The 17103-nt window shown below is 36.1% G+C and overlaps 1 protein-coding gene across 2 annotated transcripts; it reads right to left on the bottom strand.

Moving 5' to 3' along the window:
* On the bottom strand, nt 1-13398 carry LOC121419085 (ADP-ribosyl cyclase/cyclic ADP-ribose hydrolase 2-like). Of its 2 annotated transcripts, none has more exons than XM_041613385.1 (8): nt 13269-13398; nt 8228-8737; nt 6378-6510; nt 5410-5655; nt 4362-4438; nt 3381-3482; nt 1640-1732; nt 1-229 (listed from the first exon to the last, which is right to left on the bottom strand). In XM_041613385.1, exons 2-8 carry the CDS (start codon nt 8389-8391, stop codon nt 58-60), a joined length of 987 nt encoding a protein of 328 aa, XP_041469319.1. In that variant the 5' UTR covers nt 8392-8737; nt 13269-13398; the 3' UTR covers nt 1-57. The 2 variants fall into 2 exon arrangements, with proteins under 2 accessions (XP_041469319.1, XP_041469318.1); XM_041613384.1 differs by having other exon boundaries at nt 8228-8425.
* Between the last annotated feature and the right edge of the window lie 3705 nt (nt 13399-17103).

The following is a 17103-nucleotide window of genomic DNA, read 5'->3' as shown; positions in this document are numbered from 1 at the left end:
TAAAATATAATTTCTCATTTATAAAATGGACTAGAGATTTGAGAGATATTAAGCACTTTATCGACGACTGATCAAAATGGCAGACACTACTTGAATCATTAGGAAGGCCAAAGGTAGGACATCGACGATGGTTTTGGCTCCATTTAAGGGCGGATCAGGCTGATGTCTTCTGTATGGAACGCAGTAAGGGCTGTCTGTGTATCGAGCACACTGCAGCCACATGATGTCTCTGGGAAAATGACAAAAAATCAATTGAAAGTTTTGTTCAGAATTCACCTTACACTCCACCTGAATTCAGCCCCCCCCCCGACATTTTTCACGATAAATCCGCTGTGAAATTTTGTTTGACCGCGTCGCTGTATGACTTTTTTACTTTAAAGTCTTTTGAGACCAAAATTGCGACCCCCTGGTACACGGTTCCAAAATTACGTAACATTTCGTAAGTGCATGAAGACCCAAAATTGCTCAAAAACGAATATTCGTGTACAAATCCAGTTTATTTAGGGTTAAGGGCACAGGACGTTTCCCCCTAAATTTTTTTTTATAACCTTTTTTTTTTTTTTTGCTTGTCATTTTTTTTCCAGCGTCCCCACGTCACGTGGACCACCCTCGAAACGTGTGTTGTCCCCCCCCCCTAAAATTTGGGTTGATGACCTTATAGGTAACGGCCTAACGGTCAAATAAAAACAAACATATGTTTGAATTTGTTAAGCGGAAATAAAAACTCGGGAACTACATTCGTTAATTTTCATATTCAGGACTGCCGCAACCCATCTACTCTATTTACATAAATAACCGTACTTCTTGGATTTGTCAAATCTTGCGAATGCTTAGAACCTCTCAATTTTATGTCAAAATAACCCGCCTTTCACTTTTACTGTTTCTTTCGATATCGTTTATTACTCTCATTCCTAAAAGAAAATTTTGATTTGAATTTGTAAATGCACTTTTCGAAAATGGAATCATTACCTTGGTCAGTTTTCAAATATTAAATTTTCATTAAGCCAATGCTGAGCATTTTTTAAAACTATGAATTTATAACTAATGGCATTTTGGCAATAACTATTATGAATGAACGAAGAAGAAAAAAAAACTAAATGAAAAAATATATACATTATAATGAAAGGACTAAATTCATTTTTTCTCATGTACTTGAAGAATTTATGCAAGTTCCAAGCACTAGCTATATAATTTGCTTGATATTGTAACATAAAGAAAATCATTTTTTGTCACACAAGACAGACATGATGGTAAATATAAATAAGCCTACGCGGGCCCATTTGAATGATTTTACTATTGAGCCGCTCCCTTTTTAACTCATTCAATCATTCATTCAGATAAATTTATTTCCTTCCATTTTCACGAAATATGATTTTTCGATGTTAACTATACCAAATTATTGGCCATTATTACAGATTTTTTTAGCAGTAGGCGGCGTAATTCCATATATTAAAAGCAAAAGTATGTGGCGGGGTACGTCTGCATGTGTGACACAAATTCAAAAAGAAAAGGCTGAGAGAAGAAAGAGAAGGGATCCAGAGAGGGAGAAATGAAAGGGAAAGTGGAAACCTACTAAAATAGTTTTAAAAAGAATGTTATGAAGTGAATCATCAACATTTATATTTTCAGGATATCTTACTCTGGATCTTCTTCACATGTATTGTTAAGACCCAAGTTGTCCAAGATTCCTCTCAAATAAGCCACAGTACCGTTTGTACAGGTCTCACGTGCCCTGTAAAATAAATGTATGTAATCGGTGACAATTAAGAAACTTTCGGAATGCTTCAGTGTTATTTCATTAATACGAATGAACCTTGGGTATTTTTCTTATTTTTAGCAAGCGGCAGCAATATCGATTTATAGATATATTGATAATTATCTTCTAGCAAGTCAGATTCTGATCTCTTTACCGTCTGTCCTTCGATTGATTTTGTTTACTGCTCATTCCTGCGTTTGCACATCACTCTCAGTAAGTGCTAATCGCAAAACGACCTTGTTCTCAGCGCCATATTAATGTTATCACTGAACACTTTGAGATATGCTAGAGTTAGATAGAGAAGGGGATGATTAAGGCATCTGTTTCAAAAGAAATCAATCCGATGAACAACAGGAGTTTTATCAAGGCGTGATTTCATCACCTGCTTGTACCGTTTTCTTTACTGTTATAGAAAATTTCTCCAAAAAAGAAGTTCCTGCAGCAGAGTCTCGAGAACACATATCGTGTAAAAATACAGGAAATTGGTATTTGGTGTATATATGAAACCTTCCAGATTTCCTGAAATAAAACACCCTATTTAAAACAGACCTGTTCTGTTAAATTGTAGAAAAATTCCTGTTTTAAGAATTTACAAAATTGCTTTCTGCAAATTTATATATTTTGAGGGGTAAAATCTGGGGTTTTTAACAGTGTAGGCTTAAATTACTAAAGGTAATGTACTAAAATCGTACTTGTTGAGGGGTCTGTGAATTCAAACACACATAAAAATGCATTATTCGTATATTTTATTGTTACGGTTGCCATGATTGTTTTGGGAAAATCAATTGTAAGAAAAGTGGTCTATGTTTAATATTCATTTGGGGGATCAGGTCGTTTGGCTAAGATAGTCATTTTGATAACTGCAACTTTAGTAAACCTTTATATATGGGGAACCAAACATTGCACACGATCCACCATTTCTTTCCTGTTTGTGCCAATGTTTATTGATTATTGCGGAAAGGTAGAATAAGAAATCTTTGACTCTGGTTATAATCATGCTTAGCAGAAGAATTCCATGAATACCGGATATATTTGGCCAAACAGAAGAAGCGGACGGCCAGGCACGGTGGCATCCTGATAGGAAAACCGCGTAAAGTTAGAACCGTGTATAGGTTCAACTTTGCACCTTTAAAGGTACAGACCAAATGTCACACTGGGATCACCTTTAAGGTTCAACTTTGTTCCTTTTTGGACAGGTACAACTTTGCATTTCTCTTGAATGTGCAAATAAGCACATGTGGGGTGCAATTCTGCACCTTAATGGTGCCAATTGCACCTTAAAGTTGCACCTTTCCAAAAAGGTACAAAGTTGCACCTCAAAGGTGCATGCTCCCAGTGTGATATTTGGTCTGCACCTTTAAAGGTGCAAAGTTGAACCCTTTTTTCTTAGTGTGTAGGTTTACATATTTTTCTACCAAAGGGTGGTGCATAATATAAATATTTATCATGCCTTGTAATAACTCAAATGATAATTTGAGCTAATAATCATCAAATTCGTAATTGTCTGTCCGTTAAATCTTGTTACTGTTTATTACAAGTTTAGTATTAGTCAGCAACTTCGAGTATCACCCCATTCATTAAAAAATACAATTTCCTTTTAAATAAGGTGAATGTCTGATCTTACCGATTGTTTGGTGTCGGAATTGTGAAGTCCGGGATGAGATAGATGGCAATGTTTGTAACCTTGGTACGATCAAATGCAGGTACTTCAATACGGGCAAATGTACTATTATAGAGATATAATGGAACATGGTGGCAAACTGGTTAAAAATTGGACAATACCATAATATTTTGACGGCTCCTCACAGTGCTAAAGAACACGAAAAATACTGAAAATTTTGAAAAATAAAGTGATAACGAAAGATAAAATTATCGGCAAGACCAAAATATAAATAAAAAAAATAGAAAGAATGAGTCATAGTCTATGATATATATGTATAATACATATAAACATAATTATGCTCTCATTTTCTAATCGTATCATAAGATTGTGGTTAAAACAAATCCAAACTAACATTGAAAATAATGATTTTACGATCTACTATGGATTCAAATGGGTTCATTAAGTCATCGCTCGATTAACTGATCTTATTACGGTTGGTGACGATTCCCAGATAGTGTAAATGTAGATCATCCTTATCAAAGCCAATTCAACAATATTTCTTATCGGTAATGGGGGATAGCGGAAATGGGTGTTGTTAGACAGACCTATTTTAAAGTAATATCTGACGAGTCGATCTGTCGATGGTTTCACCCTATATACTTTAAGGAATTGGACAAACATTGCACCTCATTAAATTGTAAACAAATTACATTTTTAAGAATAATGTGCTTCCTTGTTTGGGCACCTATCCTATTTTTCCAAGGAATAGGCACTGCATGGGTAAAACACTACTGTTTGATTGATTGGCTTAATTCAGCTTGATTGACACTATAATTGCCGCAATGGGTTATTAAGAGGGTATCATGATAATCATTGTCACTTTATCTACACAAAATGGGTAAAAAGACTTTTGAGTATAATCTACGCGGCAATGATTAGGCCTACTATCCATCTCTTTGTTAAGGTAGCATACTTAGCATGTATGTTGAAAAAAAGTATTACCTTTCGAGATGGTACGCCCCTCGATCTCTTTGTGCATTCAAAACAACATAGACCACACCACTAGCTTGTCTTGTAAACTGTATGGATAAAATTTCAAAGCCAAGTAAAATGTAGAGTTGCAACTAATTATGTATCGGAGACCTATAATCAAAATTATGATGGTGGTCTCAGTTTGGACATTTTGAGGCATTTGTGGCAGTAATTTTTTTTTAAGGCAGTGTTGGGAATATACCCATTATAGTCCCCAATATTTTTTTAAAGCTTTTAAAATGTCTACCTCTAGTCTTCACGACTTGTTCATCGATTTAGAATTGATGGACATGCATGAACGTACTAAAAAGAAGTATAAGTCTAGACACTGGAAGCCACTGGCGTATAAATAGGGGGAGGTAGGGATCTTATTGGGAGTTCCTCGACAAAGAAATAAAGAGAAAAAAAAATGGAAAGGTAAAGGGTTAAATATATATTTTTTTCATCTTAATATATCGTCAAATCTTGGAGCTAAAAAAAGAACCTCAATGGTTGAATATATATATTTATAAAAGAATATAGAATGTTTTATTTCAAAATGTCAAAATATTTGCTCGTGTACGACTTTAATGATATTTTGCCCAAAACACACCATGTTTGGCGCATCAAATTGGCTCATTACGCCACTGCTGTAAGATTAACTATATACTTGCAGTATATTCATCCATCATGATTTGGCAAAGGTAAATGTTCAAATAAAAGATAAATAAGATGGGTGCTTGGTGGTCTAGTGGTTCTGACTCTTGCATTTGAAACAGAGGGTCGTAGGTTCGAATCGTAGCCATGGCGTGTTTTCCTTCAGCAAGAAATTTACCCACACTGTGCTGCACGCGACCCAAGTGAGGTGAATGAGTATCCGACAGGAGTAATTCCTTGCATGCACTGAGCACCGGTGACGGTAGCTTGAGCTAAAGCCGGGGTAAAAATAGCAGCGCTTTGTATCCTCTTGCAAATAGCGCTTTATAAAACCAGCTTTTATTATTATTTTTAAAGTATTTAATCCGAATACTGCACTTACTAGCTCGGACGCACGATCCCAGAAGGTAGCAACTGTGTTGTTGCTACATCCAGATCGGTCGGTGTCTTCAGTAGGGCAGACTGTGTAGTTGAACCCAGACGGTTCATCTGGATCAGTAGAACCACAGAAGGATAGGTTTAGAGCCATGTATCCTGGGAAAGTTTCACCCAGGACGATGTACTCACGACTCACCTCGGCAACGTCATGCGGTATGTAGGCACCGCTGACACCTGTCCACATCGTTGTCTGTTGGGAAGATGGAGAATTGAAAACAAAATAAGGGAACTGATGAGGGCCAAGGAGAGGGGCTGAAACATCATCATTAGTATCATTATAACCACCATTGCATGTCCTTCCTTTCCTCAAAATCATTATCGTCATTGATAGGATCATACCACCATCATCATCATTATCAACAACATAATCATTATCATATTCATTATCACTATCTCCTTCATCATCAAACAGTAGACAACATTATTAATTAATAATTTCTACCAAAATTAATACGACTAAAGAACAGAAGATATTTTGGAAACAGGAAATATTTTGGCGCAAAGTGCTAGAAATCGAGTCCATGGGAAATGAAACGCGATCTGTCACACGAGATATGCCACCAAATGCTATGAGAGATTTCTATCCTACTTTGATAAAATTTGATTTTTCTCTGATTTTTATTTTTCAATGGCTAATAATGCTGCTTGAAGTAGTCTTAAAAAGTCTCTGCTCTGACTCAACCAATTGTAAAGTAAGTTCGTAATATTGAAAGACTAAAAGGAGTGAGAATGAATATCTGATTTTCAAGATGAATTCATACAGATGAAAATTTGATGGAGAAAACAAAGCATAAACAGCTTAACATGCACTAGAGCTTACTTTAAAGAAATATCTAAGGTAAAGAAATCCGGGAAATAAATGATCGGGATGTCAAGAGAGAGAAAAAAAGCTTCAGACCGACTCCTACTTACCGTTCCAGGTTTAGTATTCGGTGGAGCCATGGTAAGGAATTCATCATAGGCGTTGTATGGGGTATTACAGGGATCCATCCCTCGGATAGCTCCAAGAAAGGAATTCACGGCAGCATCACACTGGACATCACCGCTAAACACGATAACGATATATAGTTAGAAAAATGATTTTTTTTTTATTTGAGGGATAAATGTTCTGTTGACATGGATCCGTCGCAAAACTGATATTTATTGATGCACAAAAATTTAAGAAATGAAATACAAGAAGGGAGGGTGTGTGGGTAATGATGAAAATGAATGTAACTGTATGTGACGGTAAGAGAGGGAGAAAAGTTGGAGAGAGAAAAAAGGGGCATGCCATGGTGATGGCGAGAGGAAAAAGAAAGGGAAACAGGTTTAAGAGTGGGTGAAGGTGAGATCGAGTGTTATAAAGAGGGAGAGGGCGTGTGTGAGTGAGGTGTGTGTGTGTGTATTTGTTTATGTTTAAGGGGAAAGAAGAGAGAGAAAAAAAAAACAATAGACTAGAGGTGCTTGTGTGGGTTTGAGTATGGGTGAGAGTATGAAAAGGAAAAAGAGCGTATATTGGGTACGATAAATGTTCGAAGAGTGTGAGGGTGTGGGTGATAACAGAGAGAAAGAAGGTGCGTGTGTGGGTATAGCGATGATTATAAAAGCAGAAGATATAACAAACGTAATAGGGTAAGAGGGAAAGAAACATTGTGTGCGTGTGGGAGAGGGACAGGGGTGATGGTAAACAAGGAGGAGAGATTGTGAGTGTGTTGGTGAGTGTACGAGAAAGAGAGTGTATGTGTGGGGTTAGACTGGAGAAAGGGAGAGTGTGTTGGAGTGAGAGTGATGGTAAGAAAGAAATCGGAAGAGAGAGATTTGGACTCTTGGGCGGAATGAGTTGTGTTTTTAAGTCAGGGTGAGAGGAGAAAGATAAATTGAGTGTGTGGGAGTGAGAAATGGATAGATAGAGAGAAAGGGGACAGGAGTAAAATTTGTCTGTTCGTGACGGTGAGAGAAAGAGAAAGTGTGTGTGTGGTAGAAAGACAGTGAGATGGATGGTATATGGATTGAAATAATGGCGTGTGGGTGTGGGTAGAAGACTAGTGAAAGCTGAACAGATGCGTGCATGGTAAGGTATATGGATAAGGATGAGAGACCGGAAGAGATATATATATAGTAAAGAAATGGATGAAGAGAACAATGGTAGGCGTAGCTTATATCAAGGTTCCCCAGAGCTATCTACCCTTTGGAAAAATTGGTGATGCCGAAAAAATGTCTCTGCCGGGAATCGAACCCGGGCCCCCAGCTTTGAACGCCGGTGCCTTAACCACTAGACCACAGAGACGGGTTAATGGTTAGGGCGAGCCAGATCCGATTGACCGTCAGATCGACAGATTATATATATATATATATATATATACATTGTATATATAAACATAGAGACTTAGTATGTGTATGCGGGGGTGTGTGTGGGAGGGTGAAGGAGAAATCGAAATAGAGTGCGCATGTGTTGGGATAAAGGAAATGAGGGGAAGAAAGAGAGACACATGGAGTATAGGATAATGAGAATATTCAGAAAGAATTTCTGAGCTGAGAGATATAAGATTGAGAATAAAGATTACGATCATTATAAAGCCTAAATGAAATAAATATTCAGACATTTGTAATGAATTATCAATATTTTTCAAGAATTAATCATCAACCGTACAAAAATATATTTGTATTCATTATTGTATTCTCAAATACAAATAAAAAAGAATATTTTTACCTGACACAACCATCACAAGCAATTATATTGTTATCGTCTCAAAACATTACAAAAGTGGGAACGGGGGACTTACTAATAGGGTAGACAAAGACCCCCGTGGAGGCACTGGCGGTACTCCTGGCATCTACCTCTCAAAACGTCTGTCATGTTCCAAGTAGTTCCTGGTCCAGGTAGTGTATAGGCAATAGCCGTCATCGTCATTGATGACAAGCAAATGAACACACGGAGGAGATTCATCGTGACTCTTTAGCCTAAAGAGTTTAGGATTTTTCTGAAGGGATATAAAAAGCGGGTGAGGTAAAAAGTTCGTTTGCCGTCTTGCACTGTTGTGTTAGTTTGAGTTGCCGGTTTTCTTGGTCGATCAGAACAGCTGTGTTTGGAATGTGGTAGTGAACTTGTTAAGGAATTCAAACTGAATGGTTGCTATGCGTTTGGGCTGTAGAATTAGTATTTTTCGGGACTCAATGGATTTTGAAGAGTAGAATTGAATACTGAATTAGAATTTATGGACAGTCCAGCTGAACTTTTTTTTCTATTCTGCTTCTGATTTCCTGTTCTCCGGCTCGCTTGCATTCTTTAGCGACTATAGAAAGAGAGAGAAAGGGAGATAAAAAGAACAGGTGGGAGAGATAACTGAGCTGTAAGACAAAGGAGTCTAGAGTGGATGAGAGAGGCATGTAGTGGGAGTGGTTAAAGTGTGAGAGTCGCAGAGGGGAAAGTTGATCAACAGAGTTGCTGGGGAGTGGTGCAGAGAGAGTTACGTAAGAGGGAAGAATAATGAAGCCGAAGAACTTGAATTTGGAATCAGAGTTTGAGTTCCATTTTATACCCTAATATTACAGGCTGTTTAAATGGGCGCATTGCACCAAAAGTGATAGGACCGATTTGGGAAAGGGTTTACTCTCAACGTGGTGTTTGAGCCAAGAAGGATAAAAAGGGCGTGTGCTAGGTCGGGCGGGGTAGTTTTTTTTTGTTCACGACTTGTTTTGCTGCCGTAGGCCATGTCGGTTTAGTTATGCATTTATCCCAGATTTGCGAGCTTGTTGATTTGACATTGATTTGAAATAAACACTTTATGTACAACTTTACTTCATCTCTTCGTTCAAACTTGTCATATCTTGACTCCGTCTTTCTTTGTACATGGGTAGCTCAAGACCAGTGGCGTAACTACGGGGGGGCATGGGGGGGCACGTGCCCCCCCAATCGGCTGGCCAAAAAAAAAAAAAAACGGGGAAAAAGAGAAAAAGAAGGAGAAAGTGAAAGAAACATAGTGGGAAGGAAGAAATTATTATTATGTTATATTATAATATAATTATTTTATGTTATATTACATAAAAATAAAAAAATATATATATAACTTTATGAAACATAATTTGCTCAAGGCCTATGTCTTTCTTGTTCCTGATACTCGCATATTGTCTGTTTGACGAGATATATAATCCTGTTGTACTAAAACCTCCCGTTTTTAAGCCAATATACACCAAATATATCTCCTCGCACTTCGAATTATTATTGTTTTATGTAGTGACATATCATTTTAAGGTCTTAATATAAAACATTTCCCGTCCGTGCTTACGTTCGCATTAGTGGATTAGTGAGATAATATGTCTGCTCTTCATGATTTCCTAAAATCAGTCCTTAAAATGTCAATTTTTTAAATCTGAATATCAAAGATATTAGCTTGCGCTCGCATCATTTGGTTAGTGGTCTACGTGAATTCCTACAAACAAGACTTAAAATCCCCCTCTTCAGGTGTGAATTTCCAAATTTTTCAGCTCGCGCTCGTAATATTTGACTAGTGAGATGCGTATGATAATCATGACTACAATGACTACAAAAAGTATGTCTTTAGGTGTAATTCTAACAAAATCAGCATGCGCTTGGCACTCGCATTAGATAACTATGGTGAGATATGTGTACTCTTAATGGATTCTTTTAAAAATAGTCCTTAAAATATCCATGTTTGGGGTCAATATGTACAAAAATTTCAGCTCGCGCTTCGCGCTCGCTTCATTTGGTTAATGAAATACGTAGGGTCGTCGTGAATTCCTACAAAAAAAGCCTTAAAATGTCCCTCTTCAGGTCTGAATTTCCTAAATTTTTAGCTCCTGCTTCGCGCTCGCAATATTTGATCAGTGAGATGCGCATTTTAATCATGATTACAATGACAATTGCTTTATGTGTTTGGATGTATATAATTCTAACAAAATCAGCAAGAGCTTGGCACTCGCATTAGAATACTTTGGTGAGATATGTATACTCTTAATAGACTCCTAAAATATAGTCCTTAAAATGTCTGATTGGGATCAATTTATACAAAAAATTTAGCTCGCGCTTCGCGCTCGCATTGTTTGTTTAGCGAAACAGGTACATATCATAATTACAAAAATTTGCTTATAATTTCCCCTTTTAGGTCTGAATATAAAAAATGTTCAGCTCGCGCTTCGCGCTCGCATTATGTGATCAGTGGCATACATATCCGTTTAATGACACTGTCCTTAAAATATCTCTATTAGGTCAGCAAAATTAGCAACTGAGCGCGCGAAGCGCGCTCACTTGGTGACTCAAGATTTTTGCTGGTGCACCCCCAATGCCGTGACCCACGGTACGCCACTAGCTCAAGACGGTACATGGGCGGCCACCGGCCGCCTTGCAAAGCTGTGCCTCTACATATTAGAATGTCCTGAAGAAGAAAAAATAATCTAAAAAATCATTCTGGAATATCTTTAGGTTCGAATTACTTCATATCCTATCACACAAACCATGCGCTGTGATGTGTGATATCTTTTTTTAATGGCCGGGGACCCGGGTGACCCTCTTTCATTGATTACAAATTCAAAATTTCTAGAGAACTTGCACTTCTCCTGTCCCTGTAGGGAACGTCGCCCATGTCGCTATAGGTGTCATCCGTGTTTATTTTCTCATTGTCCCACTTCATTCACGATCCACCCCCTCCTCAAAATGAAAAATAGTTAGCTCAGTGTGAAGTACGAGAGAATGAATTATGAGAGGTAATTTTTGGAGGCCTGTCCTGTCTCCATCTCTAAAGCGAATTGTGTAGTATGAAACTGACCATCGATCAAAATCAAATCATTTTTTTACTTTAAAATATTGTGAATATATTTCAATATTTGAATATCAATAAACAGCAAATGTAATATTTGTGATATAGTTTAAATAATGGAGTAAGCAAAATATATCGTTGGTTAAGGCCATATGAATTAGAATGCTAAGATATAAATGTTTCCAGAAGTATTGAACTTTCAAATAACCCTATAACCTTAAGGAACAAACTTTAGTTCAAATATTAATTGAAACGAGAAATTACCCTTGGAAGTAAAAAGCAGACTGTTCCAATATTATAATCTGTGTGTGGGGGGGGGGTGTTAGATATTACGTAATAATCCATGGCCATTTCTACTTGACTATACTTCAGAAATACTTATGTATTTGTAAATGCAACAAAATGATACAAAACATAATGCTTAGAATAAGACATCACCTCAAAATATTAAAATGTATGAAATAAAACATATAACACTTAAATCTCAAGCTGACCTATCAATACATACGTTCAGTTCACTATAGGGGTGTGTGCAAATCAGAGTATGGAGGGAAGTCTTTCTCAGACAAAGAAGGTTGGAAGTAATCTGAACATTCATTGTTTAGCTCAGACAATATAAAGACAAATGGGATCTGCAATCAGCAAGACCTATAATTTCTAACACATGCATTGAGTTTGAAGGAATTAAGAATATATTTTATATTCTTGAAAACGAAACATTATAGAAGTTATTATATGTTTAAAATGATAAAGAATTCATATCGTAGTTAAAAAGAGTATAGTACACCAAAGGGGTGCTACACAATGATTGGTAAAGCATTTAGATTTTTTGACCGAACATAGAATCGGGAGGTGATTGCCCTTTGTCAAGTAAATGATTGATCTAATTTAGTTTTGTAATTACTGCCACGTGCCAGTTTACTCGGGACACATTGGTGAAACAACGATCTACTTTCATTTTGATTTGGCGAATATTATCAAAACTTATTTTGAAAATGTGAATCTAATAGGTTTCTCCTACTATGTCGTTACTAGTTGTTTTTATTCTAACCTTATTCTCTTTAAAAACGACACAGACTGAAAAAGTAAAGCAATTGTGGCATTTTGAAATTGTGTTTAATTATTAAAAAACAGTAATCTCTGCATTACAATTCAGGTCACAAATGGAGGAGTGATAATCTTTCACTGGTATTTATTTTCTACGTTTACCTAGTATTTCGTTTTGGTAGATGTGACAACGACGGTGGATAAATGAAAAAAATATATACATTTCATAAAATGTAATACAAAAGAAATATCAAAAGTTAAACATCATCGGCTATCTTATTTGCATACCGCCTGGGTTGTGATTATAATCGTTTCACTTTAAAGAATGAAATTAAGTAAATATAACTTTGATTATTATCAGATTTGTTGTTTTGTAGTCTTAGTTTTGAATTTGACTGAACTTTCGGTGGACTTCTTAAGATATTTTATTTTCAGTTTGATTAGAAATAGCACTGCTGTAGTGGTACCTTTGATTGATTCCAATGTAAAATGTACATCAAAATAATCACATTTTGATTTCAGTCAGGGTATTAACTGTCACTTTAATTTCTGCGTTATGAGCCTCAGAGGGACTATATGAATGATATTTCCCCAGTTTGGATTATAGCTACATGAATATTGCATTCAAAATAATAGTCTACCCCATCTGTTTTACCATTAGTGATAGCTTGAATAATTATATCATGCTCTGGAAAAATTGCTAGAAGTTTGAGACAATATTTCGATAGAAAATGAGAAGTAAAATGTATTTCGCAGACCTGTCTTAAACTACATTAGTTATATATTTTCTTGTTTAAAATCAAGAGAAATTTACGTTAGCAAATCGATTTCCATCGAAGTTCTCATCAATATTAATCACATTGGCTTCTCAATATAAACTTTGGATTCTGGAACAAAAAATTAAACAATCTAATAAAAAAATAACTCACTGTCTTTATAAGTAATTATAAGAACAATGAATACATCATTTTGACTGAAAATGATACAGCAAAAGGAAACTTACTATTTGCAAAGACGAAGAGTTTTCAGATCCGTACAACGCGTAACAATCACCTCAGTTAATTGAAGGAAAGAAAGTGATCGTCGTTTTAATATGGACAGTCCACTTTTATCTTTATGTCTGAAGTACATGAAATGTCTCTTTTTATAGCCACGCCCCAATACCCCAATGCCCTCAGATGCCACGAGCCTTATTACAACAGGAAGGCAAAAGAGATTCATTCGACCTAACCATGATTGTAAAAGTGTATGAATAAATTATGATTGACCATCTAACACTGATTATAGGGAGGGTCACTACTGAACTTCCTTTGCCCAAATTAGGACGAAATATTGATGACTTTGGAACTATTTTTTTTGGCTGGCGGAAGAATTGGGGCTTCTTTACTGTTTCAGGCGATGATTTTGATCCCGTGAAGAGATGTCTCATAAAGGCCGATTTATTTTTTAAATGAGCTTAGATATCCTATTCTGGTCAGATATAGAATGTCTGATATATATCCTATCCACCTGTAGTAAACATTCAGATTCAACCCTCTAATTTCAACTTAATATTTCATTAGATTTTTAACAGTGCCGTTTTAACACAGGAGTCTATGGGTAATGTTTTACGTGCGTTATCCCCTCAGCTCCAACACGAGGCATATGTCGCTCTTGACGCATGCTCTGCTGGTAAAGAAGGAAGTTATCAAAATTATATATACGAAAGAAAGGAAGTCTTGACTTTAATCTCATGAAATCATTCTCAACGTAGAGTATAACATGTTAGATTAACCAAGCCAAAATTATGGATATAGAATCATCCCAGGTCTCCAGTCACGCAGAGGTCAAGAAACTACAAGAGCAACTGGAAACCCAAAACAACAAGCTGCAGAAGGCAACCTCCCTCATTGATAATCTGGAGCAGTATACAAGGCGTAACAGCGTACGTATCTTCGGGATTCCAGAAAAATCAGGAGAAAATGTCGACGATGTTGTGTGCTCTCTGTTTAAAAAGGAATTACAAGTCAATGTATCCAAAGATGATATCGACAGATGCCACAGAGTAAAGCAACGAGCTTCCAATGGCCACCCGCGTCCAGTGCTTGTAAAGTTCTGTTCTTACAGAGTCCGAGCTAAGGTCATTGGTGCTAGAAAGCTTCTGAAAGGGAAGAAAATGAGTATCCAAGAAGATTTGACACAAGTTCGCCAAATCCTCTATCAGAAGGTCCTCAAATCGAGAGAAACTTCCAAGATCTTATCTTGTTGGAGCACTGATGGCAGAGTATTTGTGTCACTACCCTCCACTAATGGAAAGACTGTGAAGAAACTCATCACATGTGAACAAGATCTCTTGAATCTCTAGGACTGGACTTTACGCGATGAACTTATTGATCTTCCATTGTTAATGTCTTGAGAGTATATCGGGTATTTTTGTTTTACCCAACTGTAGTCTTAATTTTTCTCTTTTTACTGTGTAATTGTTGTTGGTTGTTAATTGTATTTGTGTTGCCCATGTCATACACCTGCTCTATCTGCAAAAATGATGTGAATGACATAGCTGATACTGCTAACTGTACTATATGTGAGTCCATTGCACACATCACTTGTCTAAATAAAGTAGGACTCGGTATCAATACATATTCGCCATGTCCATCTTGCCTTGCCTCTATCTTACCTTTCTATAATATAAAAAATGAACAAGAATTTGTTAATGCAGTCTCATGTTCCTCATGCTTACCTGTACAAACTCGACATTTTGAGAACCTAGAGATTTTCTCTTCTCCTCTACTTGACGAGTCAAATTTTGACGTAGCTTTTAGGGATACTGTAAATACTACTCGATTGACTCTTTTAATAATGCATGTAGTACATCTAACTTGAACACTTCATCTTTTTCTATATTCTATATGAATACCCAGAGCTTAGCCAAGAAATTCCCCTATTGCATGAACTTATTACAGAGTTTATCACATAATTTTCAAATATATGGTTTCACTGAAACCTGGTTCAAGAGCTCTGTTTCCACTTTGTATAATATTCCTCATTATTCTTTTTTACAAAAATATAGACCACGAAGAAGAGGTGGAGGGGTTTGTTTGTATTGTTTATATGTATCTGATCAACTTGTCTATAATACACGTGACGATCTGAATTTCAGTTCTGAAAAAATTGATACTTTATTTATAGAAATATTATCAGGTACACGTGAAGAGACTTCGTGTATTATAGGGATCATATATCGCGCTCCTGACTGTAATCCAAATGTTTTTATTAATTCTTTACAACAATGTCTATGCCATATAACCCAGGAAAATAAACCAGCCTATATCATGGGTGATTTTAATTTCAACTTACTCAGACCTCATCATGCATCCACTCAAACTTTTTCTGATACACTTGCGTCTTTCTCATTCAGACCGCTTATTACGAAACCAACGCGTGTATCAGCTACTTCAATTTCATGTATTGACAATATTTTTGTCAATCTCTGTAATAAAAAATCAAACAATGGCGTTTTATACTCCGATATATCTGACCATTTTCCTTTATTTCATATTTCAGAATCTAAACTACAAAATCAACCCAAAACAAAATTTCAAAAACGAAATTTATCAATCGACAACCTTAACCACTTTTCGTCAATTTTGAGCATGCATGACTGGTCTGGTATTTTTGGAATTGAAGACCCAAATGAAGCATACAATATTTTTCTTTCTAATTTTCAGGAGCTATATGATAAACATTTGCCCCTTCAGAATGTTGTAAATCGTAAATGTCCACGACAACCGTGGATTACAAGGGGCATTATTAAATCAATTAATAAGAAGAATGATTTATACCGCAAATTTTTGAAAAAGCCAACCACCCTGAAACGGTTGAAGTATGTATCATACCGAAATAGACTAAACTCACTTATTAGACTAAGTAAGCGCCAATATTATCATAATGCATCAAATACTGCATGTGGTAACACAACAAAGACTTGGAAAATAATAAACCACGCACTCAACAAAAATGCAGGTTCACATGTTAGTTATGTTCAATGTAATGGTGATGTAACCCAGGATTAACAAAAAAATTCCGACTTATTCAACGTACACTTTCAGAATATTGGTCCAGAACTCAATAAAAATATTCCAATTCCAAAAAAATGTTTTAACGATTATTTGAACACAAATTTTCCAACTCAATATTCCTCTCCCCTACTAGCCCCAGTGAAATAATTCAACATGTGAAAAGCATGAAGAATAGTAATTCCAGTGGTTTTGATGGTATATTGTCAAAAGTATGTAATTTTTTCCATAGCCGATCCGTTATGTTATATTTTCAATCACTGCTTAAAGAAAAGTATTTTTCAAGATAAATTAAAAGTCTCTAAAATTATTCCAATTTTCAAAAAGGGTGATAAACATGAAGTAAATAACTACAGACCTGTTTCTATCCTGCCATTCTTTTCCAAAATACTTGAAAAAATTATTTATAAAAGATTATCACTCTATATTGAAAAAAATCAGTTATTACATCCAAGCCAATTCGGTTTTCGTAAAAATCATTCCATTGAACATGCACTTTTATATTTCATAAATAGGGTGTCGAATGCCTTGAACAAAAAAGAACTTTGTACAAGCATTTTTATTGATCTCTCCAAGGCATTCGACACCCTAGACTTTGATATCATGTTGAAAAAATTGTATTACTATGGTATTCGAGGTACCGCCCTGGATCTTATAGAAAGTTATCTTAAAGGGCGGAGACAATTCACTTGTGTCGATACTTATTCCTCCCCTCTGTTATCTGTTAAGTGCGGAATTCCGCAAGGGTCAATTCTTGGCCAATTGTTTTTTTCTTTTATACGT

This window comes from Lytechinus variegatus, chromosome 7 (assembly GCF_018143015.1).
Source record: "Lytechinus variegatus isolate NC3 chromosome 7, Lvar_3.0, whole genome shotgun sequence".
Lineage (NCBI taxonomy): Eukaryota > Metazoa > Echinodermata > Echinoidea > Temnopleuroida > Toxopneustidae > Lytechinus > Lytechinus variegatus.
Note: the sequence above shows the minus strand (reverse complement) of the source record. Positions and strands in the feature narration are given on the sequence as shown.

Excerpts from the sequence above, each read along its gene's own strand:
- LOC121419085 (XM_041613385.1), bottom strand. The coding sequence starts at position 8,391 with ATGAATCTCCTCCGTGTGTTCATTTGCTTGTCATCAATGACGATGACG. Across the intron at positions 5,656-6,377 it reads CGAATACTAAACCTGGAACG|ACAACGATGTGGACAGGTGT; the intron begins GTAAGTAGGAGT and ends TCTTCCCAACAG. Across the intron at positions 230-1,639 it reads ACATGTGAAGAAGATCCAGA|AGACATCATGTGGCTGCAGT; the intron begins GTAAGATATCCT and ends TCATTTTCCCAG.